At 34.0% G+C, this 17052-nt stretch overlaps 1 protein-coding gene across 1 annotated transcript; it reads right to left on the reverse strand.

Annotated features, from left to right (window-relative positions):
- Positions 1 to 10251: 10251 nt before the first annotated feature.
- On the reverse strand, positions 10252 to 14346 carry LOC131069295 (UDP-rhamnose/UDP-galactose transporter 3). Its single transcript, XM_058004653.2, has 5 exons — positions 14150 to 14346; positions 12124 to 12311; positions 11818 to 12018; positions 10953 to 11114; positions 10252 to 10827 (listed from the first exon to the last, which is right to left on the reverse strand). Exons 1-5 carry the CDS (start codon positions 14268 to 14270, stop codon positions 10432 to 10434), a joined length of 1068 nt encoding a protein of 355 aa, XP_057860636.2. The 5' UTR covers positions 14271 to 14346; the 3' UTR covers positions 10252 to 10431.
- Positions 14347 to 17052: the final 2706 nt, after the last annotated feature.

Below are 17052 nucleotides of genomic sequence, written 5' to 3' on the forward strand. Positions count from 1 at the left end.
CAACCCTAGTGACCTCCCTTCTCTCTCCTCGGAGTTGGGGAGGGGAGAATGACTAGGGTTCGATTTGTCCGCTTTATAGGTGGGAACTGGTTATCCTGAAGTCTTGAACAAATACTTTGATGAAGTCAAGTGGAAGATGAGCCAAAGGATGAGGATATCTGGCGATATTGTCAATAAGTATGAAGAGGACATCCTCTTTATCATCAGATTAGATGAGTGCATAATGGAGGTAGTTGAGCCCTAAAAGGAAGAAGTGGAGCCCATGGGATATGAGGTGATGCATGACATACTAGATGGGTATGCCTCTACCCTACTTGCCTCGCCTCTTGATCCAAAGAAGAAGAGAATCGGCACCTACTTGGAAAGGGTAACACCAGTTGAAGAACCTTCAGTGAAGAAGGGAAAGGTAGTGCCATCGGCATCAGCACCGATTACTTCAGCAAGTCCTAAAGTGATCAAGTGGTCACCAGACAAGAACAAACCAGAAGTTGCACCCACCAAGGTCTTTGAAAGAAAGCGAAAAACTAAGAACAACTCACCAAATTCTAAGGATACAGAACCTGAATTACAGCCTAAAAAGACTAGGCAAACAAGAAAGAAAGCAAAGACAACCACCAATGAACTGGCATTATCAGCACTGGTAAATATAGACATTTCCTCTTACAAACCATTGACAAATTGTCAAAGAACTATCAAGAATATTAGCATAAAAGTGCTAAGTGATTTAATAGATCATTTTGATGATTTTAATGATAATGAAAAGGAGGAAGTTGAACAGGAAGTTATTCAATATCTATGTATTAATGATCGATCGCCATCAGAAATTAGATTTGTGACACCGGATTCTTTATACAATTCTTTACATAACAAATGGCGCATTGCCATAGAAAAGGAACAGGAAATAAGAGAGGAAATTTTTCAATAATATTTTCCTAATGTATCAAATTTAGAGTTCTATGAAGTTATGGATAAATACAAAGGCCTCTTCTTCATGAGAAGAAGAAGACTCTTGTTACTGGAAGGGAAAGTCCCTGGAGTGGTGAAAGATACACACTCACATGCCAAAGTCACTCGAAGATTGCACCAAGTGTTTGAAGCCAACAAGAAGGCTGAACAAGAATCGGAAACCAGAAACCCAGATGAGGTATATGACAGTGAAGGAGAACCGGTCACTGAATAGATGGACACAATTGATGTTGATGCTTTGGATGGTGAAAATGTCACTCCGGATGCAACAAAGGAAAAGGCTGATAAAGAGAGAGTGGACAAGGAAAAACAAGACAAAGAAAAGGCTAATAAAGTGCAAGTAGAGAAAGAGAAAAAGAATCGAGAGGAAGAGAAGAGGAAACAAGCAGAAGAGGAGGAAAAGAAACAAGAAGAGGAGAAAAGAAAAGAAGAAGAGAAAAAGAATCAGGAAAAGGAGAAAAGGAAACAGGAAGAGGAGAAGAGAAAAGGAAACAGGAAGAGGAGAAGAGGAAACAGGAAGAGGAGAAGAAGAAAAAGGAAGAGGAGAAGAGGAAATAGGAAGAGGAGAAGAAGAAAGAAGAAGAGAAGTAGAAGGAAGAAGAAAGGAAGAAGGATGAAGAGAAGAAAAAGAAAGAAGCAGAGGAACAAAAGAGGGCAGAAGACGAAAAGAAAAGAGACAAAGCGAAGAAGGAAGCGACAAAGAGCACACATGTGGAGACACCAAAGGCAACCGGTAGTCAAGCCAAACTGTCTGACATGACAAGTCCTATTGACCTCCAATCTGCAAATGAATCAAAGTTGCTCCAAAGCATTAAGCTTGCACAGGAGAGACTAGAAGAATTAAGGAGGAAAAAGGAACAAGATGTTATTCAAACTACGGTTGAAACTCTTACAAGTTTGATTCCCAGTACTAACCTCCCCAATACTAATTCCACTTTGGCCCAACTAAAACTTCTATGTGCAGTTGTGGAAGACCAAGTACAATGCTTGGAAGAGGTGGCTAAAGCTAATGCACAAAAGAAGCATCAAAAGGCACCAAACACTGCCTTAGTGAAGAAATTGAACAAGCTTCGGTTTGAACTTCAAAAAGAACATAAGGACATAAGAGATGCTATGGATGAGGGAAAAATGCTGCTTAGTAAGATAAGCCAACCCCATCTATTTTGGGATGATGTGCTTGCACAAAAAGAAAAATTGCAATCTAATTTGTAGGCATTTATAAGCACCTTCAACACGCTCTATGATTCCTTCACTACATATGGGTAAACTGTTCACCGGTTTCAGCTCCCGTCCGCCAGAATAGAGTTGGAGATTAGCAACTGGACCAGAGATTTGCAGGAACTTCAACTTGTTCTACTACCCAGACTGCAAATAAATTAGAAGTGTTATCTTAATCTGGATGCCTTAACAGCCACTCAAGAGATGAGCACAATAGATGCCATGGAGGAATAGGTATCCCATATGCAAACAGAAAGTGAGGTGGCTACCTCATTACTTGAATCATGGTCTTTATCCATGAAGACCTTTGTGCAGGATTTTAATTTGGTTTTTGATAAATTTCACTCATTATTGTCATAAATATTTATTATATTAATGATAATGAGAAACAGGGGTTATTCTGCAATACTTTGTCATTGTTGGCAAAGGGGGAGTAGTATTTTGTATTTAAAATTTTGGTGAATGCTATGTATAGTTTCATGTTATCTCTTTCAGGGAGTAGTATACATTGTATTTTCTGCAAAAGGGATAGTGTATATGCTTAGGGGAGCAATTTTGATTATGGCATATTTTTGTTGTAAAACACTTAGATGCCAAAATTTTCCTAAGTGTTGTCATCAATGCCAAAGGGGGAGATTGTTGGCATCTTTGATGATGATGTTGTGATTGTCATTGATGGACACACACTTGCTTTGAGATCACTTTTTGTACGTATGATTTATGCTCAACCGATATTTGTTCCAATCGGTATTATGTATTATAGTCTTTACACTATCGTTGTTTTGCAGAAAGTGTTTACCAATCTCAAGCGGTTCGAGGATCCCAAAGTGGTACAAAGGAACAAAGTAGTTGTTATCATTTTTCCTAGTCTTCATTTTGACAAACCGGTAATTGGTAAAATGTGTGAACCAGTAATCGGTTAAATGTATGAACCGGTATTACTCTGTGATGAGTTACCAACTGATATTTATGTGATGAGTTATCATCCATCGACACTTTGGTGGTGATTTTGTGTCGTGTTACCAAATGTGTCCAGATGCACTAATCCTAGGAACTTGCAACGTAATCCTATTAGACCAACATGAAATCAGATTCCTTTATAAGGACATCATGTCTAGGGTTTTAGGAGTTGTTAGGGTTTTAGGTAGTTGATGAGGTTTTTGTATGTGTGATCACAGAAGAAGATTAGGTCTGTGTGAAGAAACCAAGTGTGGAGATATTGAAGACTGAAGTAATGCTGAAATGAATTAACAATGAGGTATCAAGGATCTAACCAAGCATACTGTGCTAGTATTTTAGATCACTCACTTGTTGATGACTGACATCTTTGACAAGTCTGAAACTATTAACCAAGTAGGCTTGGCAAAACCTTTGTAAATCCTTTAACAAGGTGGTTCACAACTGTGGATCTGAAATCCTCTCACAAGGTAGTCTTTAATCAGACTTATCTCCTAACAGAGATCTAGATTCCTAATAGGATCTATTTTGGTGAAGAACATTGTATGACCTTAACTAGTCTAGTTACTATTCTGCAAATAGTTACTTGTGAGTTTCATCTCACTGTGGTTTTTCCCATTTGGGTTTCCACATCAAAATCTCTTGTGTTATGGTGGTTGTGCTCTTGTGGGTGAATTCTTTATTTATTGTTTGGTTTGTATTTGTCAAACCAGTTTGTTAGTAAATCTACTATATCAGTTATCTGCTAAACTGGTTAAGTGTTTGAGTTTAGTATTTTTTTGTATACTAATTCACCACCCCTCTTAGTATTCATCACAGACATCCAAATATTGAAAATGCACATTGGAATGCGAGGTGTTGGTAGTGCTAATTGATGACATGCAGATCATCTTTGTAGAGAAGATGATTGGATCAAATCTAATACAGATCGAGTTGGTGAAATAAAAACCTAACACAACACTGTTTGAATTCTTTTTGGAGGGAACCCTAAAAGATAAATATATCATCTCAAGACTGAAATAAGATGATGCTTGATGTGAGGTGTGAGAGAGAAGAGACCCTGAGAAAGGAGAAAGATTATCGTCCTTAGAGTTTATTCTAAGAAAGTTGTAGTGTGATTTATCAAGTGAATCAGTGAGAGGGTCTAATTGGTAGAAACTAAGTAATCGGTAAACTGTTGCAGTTCTAACAGTCAAACTAACCGGTGAGGTGTCATTGGTCAAGAAGGTATCAAAGAGTGACACAGTGTGGTGTGAGGCCGAGGGAGAAAGAAGAGAGGCTAGGAGTAACCGGTGAGTGATCAGAGAGAGTAATTTAATAACTAATAGTGTGAGAACCAATGAGCAAGACAAGGTTCTTAGCCAACAAAAATCCGTTGATTGGGTGTTGCAAAACTCATTTGTAACTAGGTGCTATAACTATATCAAAATTGTATTTTATTATACAACATCGAGTTGGGGCTTGGTGTAGGGGTTGGTTCTCCTTGGGTTGGTGCCCTAAATCATTGTAATCTTTTTTCTTATGATGAGGCTAGATTGGAGCAGTAGACTCCAGTAGCATTTCTCACCAAGTTTTTTCCCATACTGGGTTTTCCTTGTACATTTGGTGTTGTGGGTTACGCATTTGTGTGTTTGACTCTTTTGATATCCACATTTATCTTATCAGTTTGATTGTTTAGTGCTTATTAAAAGGATAAGATTTCAAGAACCATTGATTCACTCCCTTCTCAGTGGTACATTGTGTTCAATAGGAATAAAAGAGAGGTTGAAAAGAACTTATCACCATGTTCACAGGGAAGAAGATATCTAGGTTCAATGAAAAATAGAAGATGTTGAAAAGCCTGATTATAATTGGCTTACCCTTGATTGGTTGAGATCTCTCAACTTAGCTAATGTTCCTGATGACATGCAAGAAGAAAGTGAAATTCTTGATCCTTCTTATGTAATTAATCATGTTACTAATTCTCTACTTCCATCAATCCAATGGTTAGAGTCAATTAGAGAAATATTTTAACATGTTCTTGATAACACAAAAAATTGGTTGCAGTAAAGAGGAATCAAATTGAAACCTTTCAAAATTGGTTCTAAGAAGGAAGATCCTCAAGGTATAGTTTGAAAGACCTTTGAGCTAAGGACCAAAAACAAAGAAGATCCTAAGGCTACCAAGAGGAATCCCACAATCAAGTTCACTATTGGAAAGGATAAGGTTAAAGGTATAGGTGAATCCTCTTCACCTAATGTTTTAGATCAATCTCAAAAAAAGGTAAATGAGAAGGAAAAAGAGTCCAAGGAACCTATTGATGTGGATAAACAAGAAGTTGAGCTTGATGATGGACCAGAAGAAGAAGCAAGTCAGTAAGCAGAAGAGAACTCTGTAGCAGAAGAAGACACTATGCTAGGAAATCCTCTCACTATCAAATCCTATTGCCACTGCTATTACACCTTCTTTGGTAATAGTTTCAATTTATCTCTCAACTCCTTGTGTTTTTGTTGCTCCTAGTTTGTCAAATGTTTCTACATAAAAAATTCCTTCTTCTACTCCAAGTGAATCTACATTTGAAACTCCTCATGATAGTATCAAGAATGTTTTCAATACATTCATATCATTCCCAAGTCTATCAGATGTTTCAAGGGTCATGCAAGAAGATATCTTTGACTTGGATAGGATTATAAATGATTCTACACAAAAGAGTATTATTCGAACTATAGTACATGCTAGTGCTTTGACTATTGTCACTGTTATTGTCCACCATCAAGATACAACTCAATAGATGGTTTATTCAAGTCTAACTCCTTGGATAGAGTCTACTACAACAGAGAGAAAGAAACAAGTTGTTTCTCCAGATGATTTTGGTTTTAGTCAATTTATTGTCACCAAACCTAAAATAGTCAAGCAAGCCAAAAGTTCTCTTAGATTAGGGTAGACCAGAATAAGATGAAATATGTAGAAGTGACAGAGCCTCCTCTTGATAAAACCTGATATGAAGTTCAAATAGAAGATTATATAGTGAAGAGAATTGATCTCGGTATTCAAAGTCATGATGGTGCAAAAGATGATGTGTAGTCTTCACTAGACATTATTGGTGCAAAGGTATGACCTACTCAGAGAAACCGAAGACCACTACAAGCATCATGCAGAGAAGTTGACTGAAGTATTGATCAAGATCATTAAATCATCTAAGGTTGTGACACCTATTGAGACAATAGTTGATGATGAATCAATGAACAAGGCGGACCATACAGGTATGCAACAAAGAGCAGTTGGCCAATGGATTGATAGGATGCTTTCTAAGGGTACTCATCTTTTGTCTTCTTCCACAAAGCCGATTAGCTATTCGAAAAACATGAAATTAGAATTGGACCAAACATTGGGCACCTTTTCATAAGAGCTTCAAGTTTTTGAGAAAGACTATGATGCATGGTTAAAACTTGGAGACTTTGGATCATAAATCTTGGTAGAAGATGGTGCTAATCCTACAATGGAAATTTTCATTGAATAATGTGAGGCCTTTAAGAGTAAAATATTTACTCTAGAAAATCTAATGAAATATTTTCAAAATGTAGAAAGAGTGTGCAGACAAAGGCCTTGAGATCTCAAAAAAGATCTCAGAGTTCCCATGTAAGTTGTTCAATCAAGATAATAAGTTACTTCCAATTGATAATATTATTCAAGAATTCAACTTGCTTGTCAGTATAGAAACTGAGGAAAATGAATTTACCTTGGATTCCATTGACAAGCTCATAGACTTTCAAGCTATTTTAGATGAGCCGAGAACAATTTTAAAGAAACATAAGAAAGGGTACACAAGTATTGGAGATGCTATCATCTAAATCTGCACCATTTTTAAACGCATGCAAGGACCTGATGATTGGATGAGGTTCTGAGTGCTCTTCAAAAGTTTGATGAACTATTGAATAAAGAATGAAATAATTTTCTAAATAATTTAACCATTTTGATATTCCTAGATATATATATTATATTTTTGTTTTGACATCTTACATGTAAATAAAAAATATGTAATTGCATGAAACAAAAGTACAAGTCGTTGTCAAATAGGACTATACTTTTGAATAAATCAAGTTCTTAATTTTTCTCCCAACCCCTCCTTTATAAATACGAGAGTTCTCTTTATAAATATAGTTTTTAACTTTACGCAAATAGACTCTGCCAAGGTGAAGAGTAAATTGAAATTTTGAGATCATTTCTAATTTTTGCAAATCTAATCAGAAAGGGAAAGCATCTTTGGCATTCAAACTTTGAGTTGAATTCATTATGTTTCTTGGTTAGAGTATTCTTAAGTCATTCTTGTTATAGAACCTAATTTTATTGATTAAAAGAAGTGTGTAGAAGTTTTGTTGGAAAGTATTGTAAATTCAGTTTTGTAAACTTTGTGTTACAATTTAGATTTTGCGAAGTAAAATTTGTAGGTGAATAACAATTTGAAGACTTTAAGCTTTATCTTGTTATTTTTAGTGAAAGTTTATGGATGTGTATGTAAATAGCAATATAATATTTTGAGCTTTATTTTTTTACCCTGGAAAGAGTCATAGTGAGTTAACATAATTTATAGGAAAAAGGTTGATAGGATAATAATGTGGCATTGGAGATTTTGAGCTTCATCATTATTTTCTCATCTCTAGAAGCAACAAAAGTCTTTGTTATATAATAGAAACTTTTCTTCTTTACTTCTAAATTTTTGTATATATGCTCCTAGTTTATTTATTAGGAACTTAAAAGTTGTTTAAATCATTATTGGTCCAAATTATAATATCCTAAGGTATTTATAGATCTTTCAATAGTAGAGTTGCATCAATGGTAGATTCTTTCTCTTTTATTCTTCTTCATCTGATTAGGGAGCCTCTTCTTTCTTTCTTCGGGTAGTGAGCATTTCTCTGTAAGAATCGCCTTAATCAGTGCCACTCTAATAGGTGTTCATATATTGAGAATAGAATTCTCTATGGTTTTTCTCCTAATAAGGTTTTCCACATATAGTCTAGTGCTTCATTTATGTATGGTCTGTTCAGTTTTTCATGTTGTTTCATATTCATATCTTTCTGTGAATTAAGTGTTAAGGTTAAAATGTTGCAGATTTAATTTAAAAGAAAACATTTTAGATTTATTCAAACAACTGATTTGCCCCCTCTCGTTTGTCTTGTGCGCTAGAACATTCAACACTTTGTGACAAATGAAATTTTGTAACACTTAAGTTTTATACACTTGAAAATACTTCAATGTGTTGTGCCTTTGCTTCTTTCTACACTATCTCTTCTAATTCTCTACAGAGTCTCCAAGTGTCATCTCTATCTAGATCTTCATGTGCTCACTATCTTAATGTACTCTTTTTCTGCATCTATTTCATCCATGTACACTCTACGTGAGTCCTTGTTCTGATCAGACAACTATCATTCATCCAGACTCCAGAGCCATTAACGTTCAGGGAGGTGTCATCACTCCTGGGCCACGCGAACCATTGGATTAGATTCGTTGGAAAGTAAACGCGGACCAAAGAATTTGTCGGTCCCACCACTCCACTATGTGATCCACATCACCAATGTCAGGGTCCACACCAAATTGGATGATCATCGTCCACATGGAGAGTAGATAACAATGAAGGTTTAGGCCACCACGAAGCCACTTGAGCCGTTCGATGAAGATTGAAAAGAAATTAATCATGCCTAGGAGACTTAAACTCATTGAACCAAAAAATAAAGAGAATACTGACGTGAAGGGTTCTGAGGAGGTTGGGGCCAGTACCAGGATGATATAAAAACCCTCGAGATGGTCACCCTTAATGAGATCATCGACTAGCGCAAGTCACCGAACAAAAAGAACTGAAAAGGCTTGCAATGATTTTTATACTTAAATCGAATTCTTGCAAGACCTGGGGTTTAGGGTTAAGCTCAAACAAAGTCATTAAAAAACCCTTAGCAAGAACACCACACTGCATAGAGGCAACAAGCTGCTTGACTACATCAATGGTTGACAATGTCAACATGAAGAGTTTGAGAAATAACAATAGGATATATATATATAGAAGAGAATCTATAATCGGATAGTTTATCCATAAATGAATCTATTGATAGATAAAGAAAAATTGGGGAGTACCATTTAGTCTTTTCAAGTTCGATAGAAACAAAAAGAATAGAGACACATTTATAGTAAAGAAGTCAACTAAGGTGGATAAAGGTGAATCCCTAGTCAAGGATGGTATAATTAAACCAAATTCAATGGTTGAAATATGGTATAAGGGAGTTAGAGTGGAATTACAAACATTAGAGAGTTTTAGATAATAAAATTGTAGGTAGTATACTAAATTTATAAGGGAACTCTTAAAATTAAAAGAGAATATAATATACTATTTTTAAATAATGTCTTATTGGTATTGGCTTTGTGTATGTTGGAGGTGGTTAAAGATGATGATAGTGGTGGATCAAATGATGCAGCTTATCTTGGTCTTTGGTAATGTTGTAGTGCAGGTAATGTAAACTATTGAAAAGTAGATTTCTTTGTGGTGAGTTGTAATTTTTTAATTTACTCAAATTTAATTTTTAAGTTTGAAAGTTATAGCAATTTGATTTAGTTGTTAGTTATTGCTCATGTTTTATTTTACAACTATTTTAATTATAATATGATATTTTATTGTGTGTAATAGAATTCCCTTTGCCTATCTTATGGATAATTGAAACAGTTTTAGTCTATCTAATTTTGTATCTTTCTATGGGTTGGAGCCATATATGACATCTTAATACTTATAATTTGAAAACAAAGAGCAAAAACAATTTTTTGTATTGAATCAATGTATCAATAAAAAATTACATTAACAAAGAGCAATCAAAAGGCTACCAATATGACAGCACAACTTGACAACAAAGAATTATGTAAATTCGATAATACCTAATCAAAAGAACCAAAAGATAAACCAATATCCACAAGACCATTACATAACCACTCAATTACAACCAGTTGAAAGTCCATCCATAGAAAAGACCCAAAACCACTAAGACATTAGGAAGCTGAAAGTATCAACTCTAATTTGAACCTGAACAATCTTTGAACAAAAGGATTGAACAGTGAATTATATTTACTTTTAATAATGTTGATTTCTCGTAACATGTTTCTAATATCACAACGTGAATTAGAGAATAATCATAATAAAATAATAGTAAATAAATTGGACTTTTTCAAGTTTCAAACCAAAATGTACCCCCCCAAAAAAAAAATATATAATACACGAATTTAGCTATTTTGATTGTTAATTATAGCTCAATGTTATTTCTTTTGAAATTACTTCTAATATCGAGGGCTACTACTAACGTCTAATTTTGTTTCCTCTCCAAAATCAATGTCGATGACAGGCTGCAGTTGAAACCCACTCTTCAACATGCTTTCTTTCTCATCATCAAAATCATTTCCTTCTGCGGTTACAATGGGCATAAGTTTTGAGCCACACTGCTTCGAGTTCTCCATTGCCCAGTTATACATTATCATACCTCCCACAGCAATAGCGATTCCAATTAAATTCTTCAGAGTCAATTCTGAATCAAATAATATCCAACCTAAAATAAGTACACATACTGTCTTCATGTGGCCCAGAACTTGGAAAGAAACAGCTGAGAAGCGCCCAATACAAAGATATTGGCTCAGGTTGCAAAAGACTGCTAACCCACAAGAAAGTGTAATGAAAAGCTGAAAATTTGTAGCGAAGACAAAAGTTAGTGTCATGCATTTAGAAGCATTGGGATAATATAAAATACAAATAAAAAATATCTAATTGATTTGTTAAATAGATAGGGATGCTAAAGAAACATTACAGTTGCACCATAGGAGAATTTATATTCCAACAAGTTGTATCCATTCAGACAATAGTCAATAACTGGACCCGGCAACAATAGTAAGGCAGACTGAATAGGAGCAGTTTTGCTGAGAAGATCAAATGACCCAATATTGTGCTTTTGATGCAGCGATCCGATGGACTGTAAATACAGAGATAATATTCAAGGATATAAAACTGTTTAATATGGAAAGAAATTAAAACTGAAATAAAAAAAAACGTAAACAATGCAGTAATATTGTTGTTTTGAGGCTTCAAGATCTCTTTTTAAAAAGTAGAGGTTTAATGAAGTTAAAAACAAATATGTTATAAGATTCTACAGCAGTTCTTATTTTTTGGTTTGAAGATTCAAGTGAATGTCTTTAAGGTGCAGCTAGAAATCCGTTCATCAACTTAAAATTTTGTTTCATAATCATTTTAGTTTTTTTATTGTTATGTATTTATTTATTCTATTGAATTGAACATGCAAAATAATAAAATTAAACAACTATCCTCAAAATATTTAAAAAAAGTTTGAGTGGCACCCACTGAATTTTTTTTAGGAATCTTCTGTAAATAAGATTCCATTTTAAGTAACTAATTTCTCTAACCTTTTTCATCATTCTCAATTTTGAAGCATCAAATATTCTCAGTTTGAGATCATGTCTCCTGTGTTGTAATGGAGATTATTATACTAAATAGATTTTTTTTGCTTCTGAATGATTGTATCTAAGATTCTAAAATCAATATATTTTTATATTGATTCCTTTTGATCACATTCAACAGAGGACAGGGGAGACTTATGCCAGCTATTATTTGTGAATAAGTTTTGGAAATTTAAATTGGATAGTAGAAGCTGTGCTTACTATTTGCTGAAGTGATGAAGAAAAAACAGCTACTATAGCTGCTATAAATCCTTTGGCGTTTACTTTAACATCTGTGACCGTACAAACTGCTACTCCCATTATCACGAGAAATACGGTTGTCTTGACTTCTTTAGAGTATTGTTTACTGTGAAGAATCCATTCCATCACACAAACAACTGGTATCATACTTAGTTTTGAAATCTGCAGAATGTCAAGCAAAAGGGATTAATAACTTTTTTTAAAAACTGAAAAGAGACGCATCAACATCAATGTATAACTGCGGCCATCAATAATTGTGTAATTAACCTGATAGAATCCCACGGAGTTCAACATGAGGCTCAGATTCATTCCTACTATTGACATGTTTCCAACTATAGAAAACCAAAAGAGTTCCCAGAAGGGAATTTGTTTATTTGATGATGAATATCCTAGTGTCTGTGAGATGAACCCCACCAGAGCAGTCACAAGGAAGTGGAGACCAGTTAATGTAGTGGCTGCATTGTCCAAAGATGTTAAATGGCTGTTAGTATGCAATACTATTTAATAAGTTGTTATGGAGAACATGTACATATGACAACGAAATAATTGTAACTAAAGCTATCACAGAATCATTACAAAATTGCATAATCACTACAGAAGCTCTGAGATAATCATGGCAACTTCAACAAATTTCTAGCAAACCTTTGAGAGAGTTATTAACTAAGTAGATCTAAGCTATTTCAACCGACAAACTAGAAAGATGTTATAATGTGGAAAGTATAAAAAGCACATGGAGTTCTAAACAAATCTCTAAGCAATAATGCAGCTGACCTTTGACTTATGATTCTATACTTTCTCCAACTCTATTCCAATTATATTCACACGTTCCAAGAAATAAAAAACTGGGTTTTCGATGACATAGGAAGAAATCGAAATTAAGATAATTTCAGGGCCTAATAATTAATAAATTATAACAGAGCTGAAGACAAATCTAATATAATAGATCAAGAGAGTATTTATTGCACTTCTATATAAAAGTCAAGCAATTAAATCTATAATAAAAATGTTATTATTATTTAATTGTATAGTTTTTTGATTTTGAGGTATTATGATTAAGGTTTATTGAAAAATAAGTCACAACTTTATCAAAGATGGACTGGTCATTAAGGGAAGCAATATATTTGTGTTCTATATTACTCCAGTATTAAATGAGAGGTCCTAAGTTTGACTCCTAGTTGCTCCAAAAGACGTTTAACATTGTATGAGAGTCATGTAAAGAGAGTTAGGCCAATCCTCAATATGTATGAGCCAACAATGTGACTTAAACAGGGCTATTAAAAAAAATAACCCACATGTAAAACAACCATGGATTGGTGTCGAAAGGATTAAGCTAAATTGGTTCAAGCATTGAATTCTCAACAGAAAATCTAATATGAAATTTAAGTTGTCACTCTTGATCTTCCATACTTGAGTTCTAATCTGGAAGTGGTTTTTAAGTAAGTTATTTTTTAAGTTTTGACTCTTGATATTGTATAAATGATTTCTAATGTTGTTGCTCAAAGGAAACAATATTAGTTTCATAATTGTTCTAACAAGAACTTGTAATGATCTTGTAGTGATACTTATATGAAAAAAATATTTAAAAACGATCAACAATATGAAAAGAACATAGACTGGCCACCAAAAAGACAAGTAACTCAGTAAAAAGTTACCCAAGAGAAGAAATCAAATATCCTAAATTTAACCCCTAACTGATCCATCAAAAGCTTAACACTGCCCCACTCTCTGAAAGCCTATTTTTGAACTAGATCCAACTGATATGTGCTGATAGCGACTAAGGGAAAAACAAGTAGACTTACAGGGTGTAACAATTGCGCAAGGAAAACTGTAGAATGTGAATGAAGCATGCACCATCATTGTAATAGGCGCTAATCAGACTAGTTTTGTGATATTCAAGTATTCGCTAGCACAATGTAAGAAAGTAGTTTCTTGAAGTTACTGTTCTTGGGAAAGCTGGGAACAACAGATCTATTGGCAAAAGTCTTTCACTTGTCTTGCTATATCAGATCCATATTCAAAAAGAAAAATTTGGTATGCTAGGTGTGTATAATGTATATGGCTGTTGGTGAATTTGGTCAATAAAATTGAAAATGCATCAGGTTCTAATCCACCCAGATTTTTTCGAACAAACGTTCCGATATTGATTCCCCATTTATTGCAAGACATGCCCATTGATCAGTTTAACATATAAACACTGATAACAACCAGACTAGATGTTCTTTCTTCCTACTGAAAATTTACTTGAAACAGTCTTTGAAATACAATTTGATAAACACAAGTACTTCAAACTTACCAAATCTAAAGTTGTATCCAGACATAACTTGCTTGTTAACCATGATGATTCCCACAGAGCTAATTACGTTCATCGCCCACACCCCGGCATTTGATAAGGAAGCCTTTTTCTCTGAAGCCATACTAAGAATCGAAGAGACAAGACCGAATCCTGCTCCTTCTTCTTCCGGTTTAGATCTCCACTTCTCTGTAAACTAAACGAGGTTGAATAATAGTGGTAGAAAATGTCTACATGTATTAAGATTTTATTACTGCTTCTTTTCATGTTTATTTGACTTAAAAGCGAAGATGAACGTGATAAAGCCGATCTAGATGGAGTTGCAGAAGGAGCCGGCGTGACTTATGCATGACACACTGTTGCACGTTTATATCTTCCTATTCGTCTCTTTTCAAATTAGAAGAAACGTGTGAGCTTGTGCTTTAGTTTGCTGAACAACTTATACTGAAAGCGAAACCAGAAGTTTGCGTAGAGTCTCTTTCCTTGTCAAACATTGCAGAGAGATGTGCCCTGTCACCAAACATCGGAATTAAAGGAGACTTTTCCGGCTTGGGATGTCGCGAGTCAATGAATATAGCTTGATCGTGCAAATACATAAATTCATAAAATGGTGGTGGATGTCCTAGAGTAAGGTTGAGTCAAAGAAAAAAATAGTTTGACTTATATTTTAGAGGTAAATTTCTTTCAAGTCTTGGAATAATAATAAAATATATGTTTACTTCATTTGTACGCGGCTGGCTTATAATGGTCCATTTAGAGTCAAGACTTGTTTTTAATATCATTATGTTTGAAGATCAATAAATCAAAAAACTCTATAAATACTAAAATATAGAAGTGAATTTTTTAAAGGATTTATATTTATATAAGGATAAAAAACAAATATAATATCTAAGCTCAACACATATTAATCAAGATATATAATTAATTAATAATAGTAGGGATCTAAATTACAATATAGATTAAGAGTAATAGTCATAATAATTGTATTGAGACAATTCAAAAAATTTGATTGAAGCATTTAAGTTAGGAAATACTTTTCAACAAGGAATAGATGTCTATGGAACCCTAAACACTATGGTCATGCATTGCAAGTTTTATTGTCTTGGTTCATCATTCATTTTCAATGACCACATTTAAGTCAAAGGATTTTAAAGCGATTCTCTGGACCATCTTGGTAGACTAAATTCTAGGAAACAAAATTTAAATTTCCCCTTATTCTTAAATGGAGTGGAAGAGCACAAAGAAGGTTTGGCTTTTTGTGAAGATGGGGAATCGTCTAAGCAACTATAAAAAAATTCCTTACTCGTCCACCTACCTCACCATTGTAATAAATAAAGCAACAAACTTGATCATTTCCAAGTGGTTAACCACTTTAGTCTTCCATATCAAAAACACCTATTAATTCACATGAGGGGGACAAATCATGTGTTTATCCTTCCTCTTCCACAGATCATGCTTCCATTTATTGACCTAACAAGAAACATTAGAGTGGGTAAATAGTTTTATTGAATTTGGGAGTTCCTTTACCACATTTTTTTTCATGTAGAATATATCAAACAATAGTCATTCTATTAGATTTGGTTAACAAACCAAATGTGATATTCTAGTCAAAAGATATACTAAGACCCATTAGAACCTCATCATCCTAGTATTAAAATGGTAAACATGTAAGATTAGGTCAAACTAGGATTCAAATGATGCATTTCTTCTATAGTCCAAAATCTAGTTTCCATTTTTTAAGGGAGGGTCCTCTTTTACCAAGAAAGAAATGACTGTCTAAGAGCTCGTCCTAATGTGGTTCTTATAATTCATAGAGGATACTAGAAAGAAACACTTCGCCATGCATTTTTATTTCATTTCTATGCATATTTTAACCACATTAATAATAAGTCCAACTCTCTCAAATTTCTTAACAAGATGACTAACTAACCGAAAGGATAACCTTTCAGGAACAAAATCAAAAGAGCCAAGATGAATGACCAAGTTTTCATCTACTTTTCCTTTAAAGGAACAAGATCAAATAAGTTTGTTAGAGTAATAAAGATAATCACCTAATTATTTATCTAATTAGGTTCTTAATTACTTTATTCACCTAAGCTAAACTTAGAAGTTTTTTTTATTAGATTGAGCTTTATTTAGCACATGTCTCATGCATTATGATGAGGAAACTTGTCAAGATCTCTTTTAATCCTCTACTAAGGTTTATGTTAATTATTTAATAAGAATTTATTGTATTCATTGTAATCTATCAAATTTTATTTACAAGTTCATCTTAATATTAGATTCTTGTTTACATCAATCCTCTTGAAGGTTACATAGCATTAATCATGGCTTTTTCTCTGTGAAAGATGTTTTGGTTATAGGTGAATTTTGGACTTGTGGGGCTAGCTATCAAATCCAAAATGGCATAAAAGTATGAGATGTATGAATTCTTGTTTTCTCTCTAAGAGATCTAGCTTTGAGGGAAAAAATAACCTATCTTTAGAAGAAAAAAATTAATCTTTTTTGTGAACATGAAAAACTCTCGAGTACCCGTCAATTTGGCAAAAAAATCAAATTTTGTGAGAAAAGATAAAAAAAAGTAAAAAGTAAGAAAATTTGACCATTTTTTTCCTTGAACCTATGATAAAAAATTCATGGGTTTATTTACAACCATAAGAAACTATTTGAACTGATAGGTCCTATCTTCCTCTTTGTAAACAATGTATTATCCAACCATGATGGAGAGGAAGTAGTACCAATAGCTTGGGTTGAAGAATTATGATGCACAAGCATCCCTGGTTCATGGCAATCTTGCATCAACCAAAAATATTTTCCTTTTAGTTGGTTTCCTGTTTTGAAGTTTTAGCTTTTCTTTCTACGTTTCTATGCATTTTCTCACCGGATCTTGCGGAGCTAGATTTTGT

Source organism: Cryptomeria japonica, chromosome 8 (genome assembly GCF_030272615.1).
Source record: "Cryptomeria japonica chromosome 8, Sugi_1.0, whole genome shotgun sequence".
Lineage (NCBI taxonomy): Eukaryota > Viridiplantae > Streptophyta > Pinopsida > Cupressales > Cupressaceae > Cryptomeria > Cryptomeria japonica.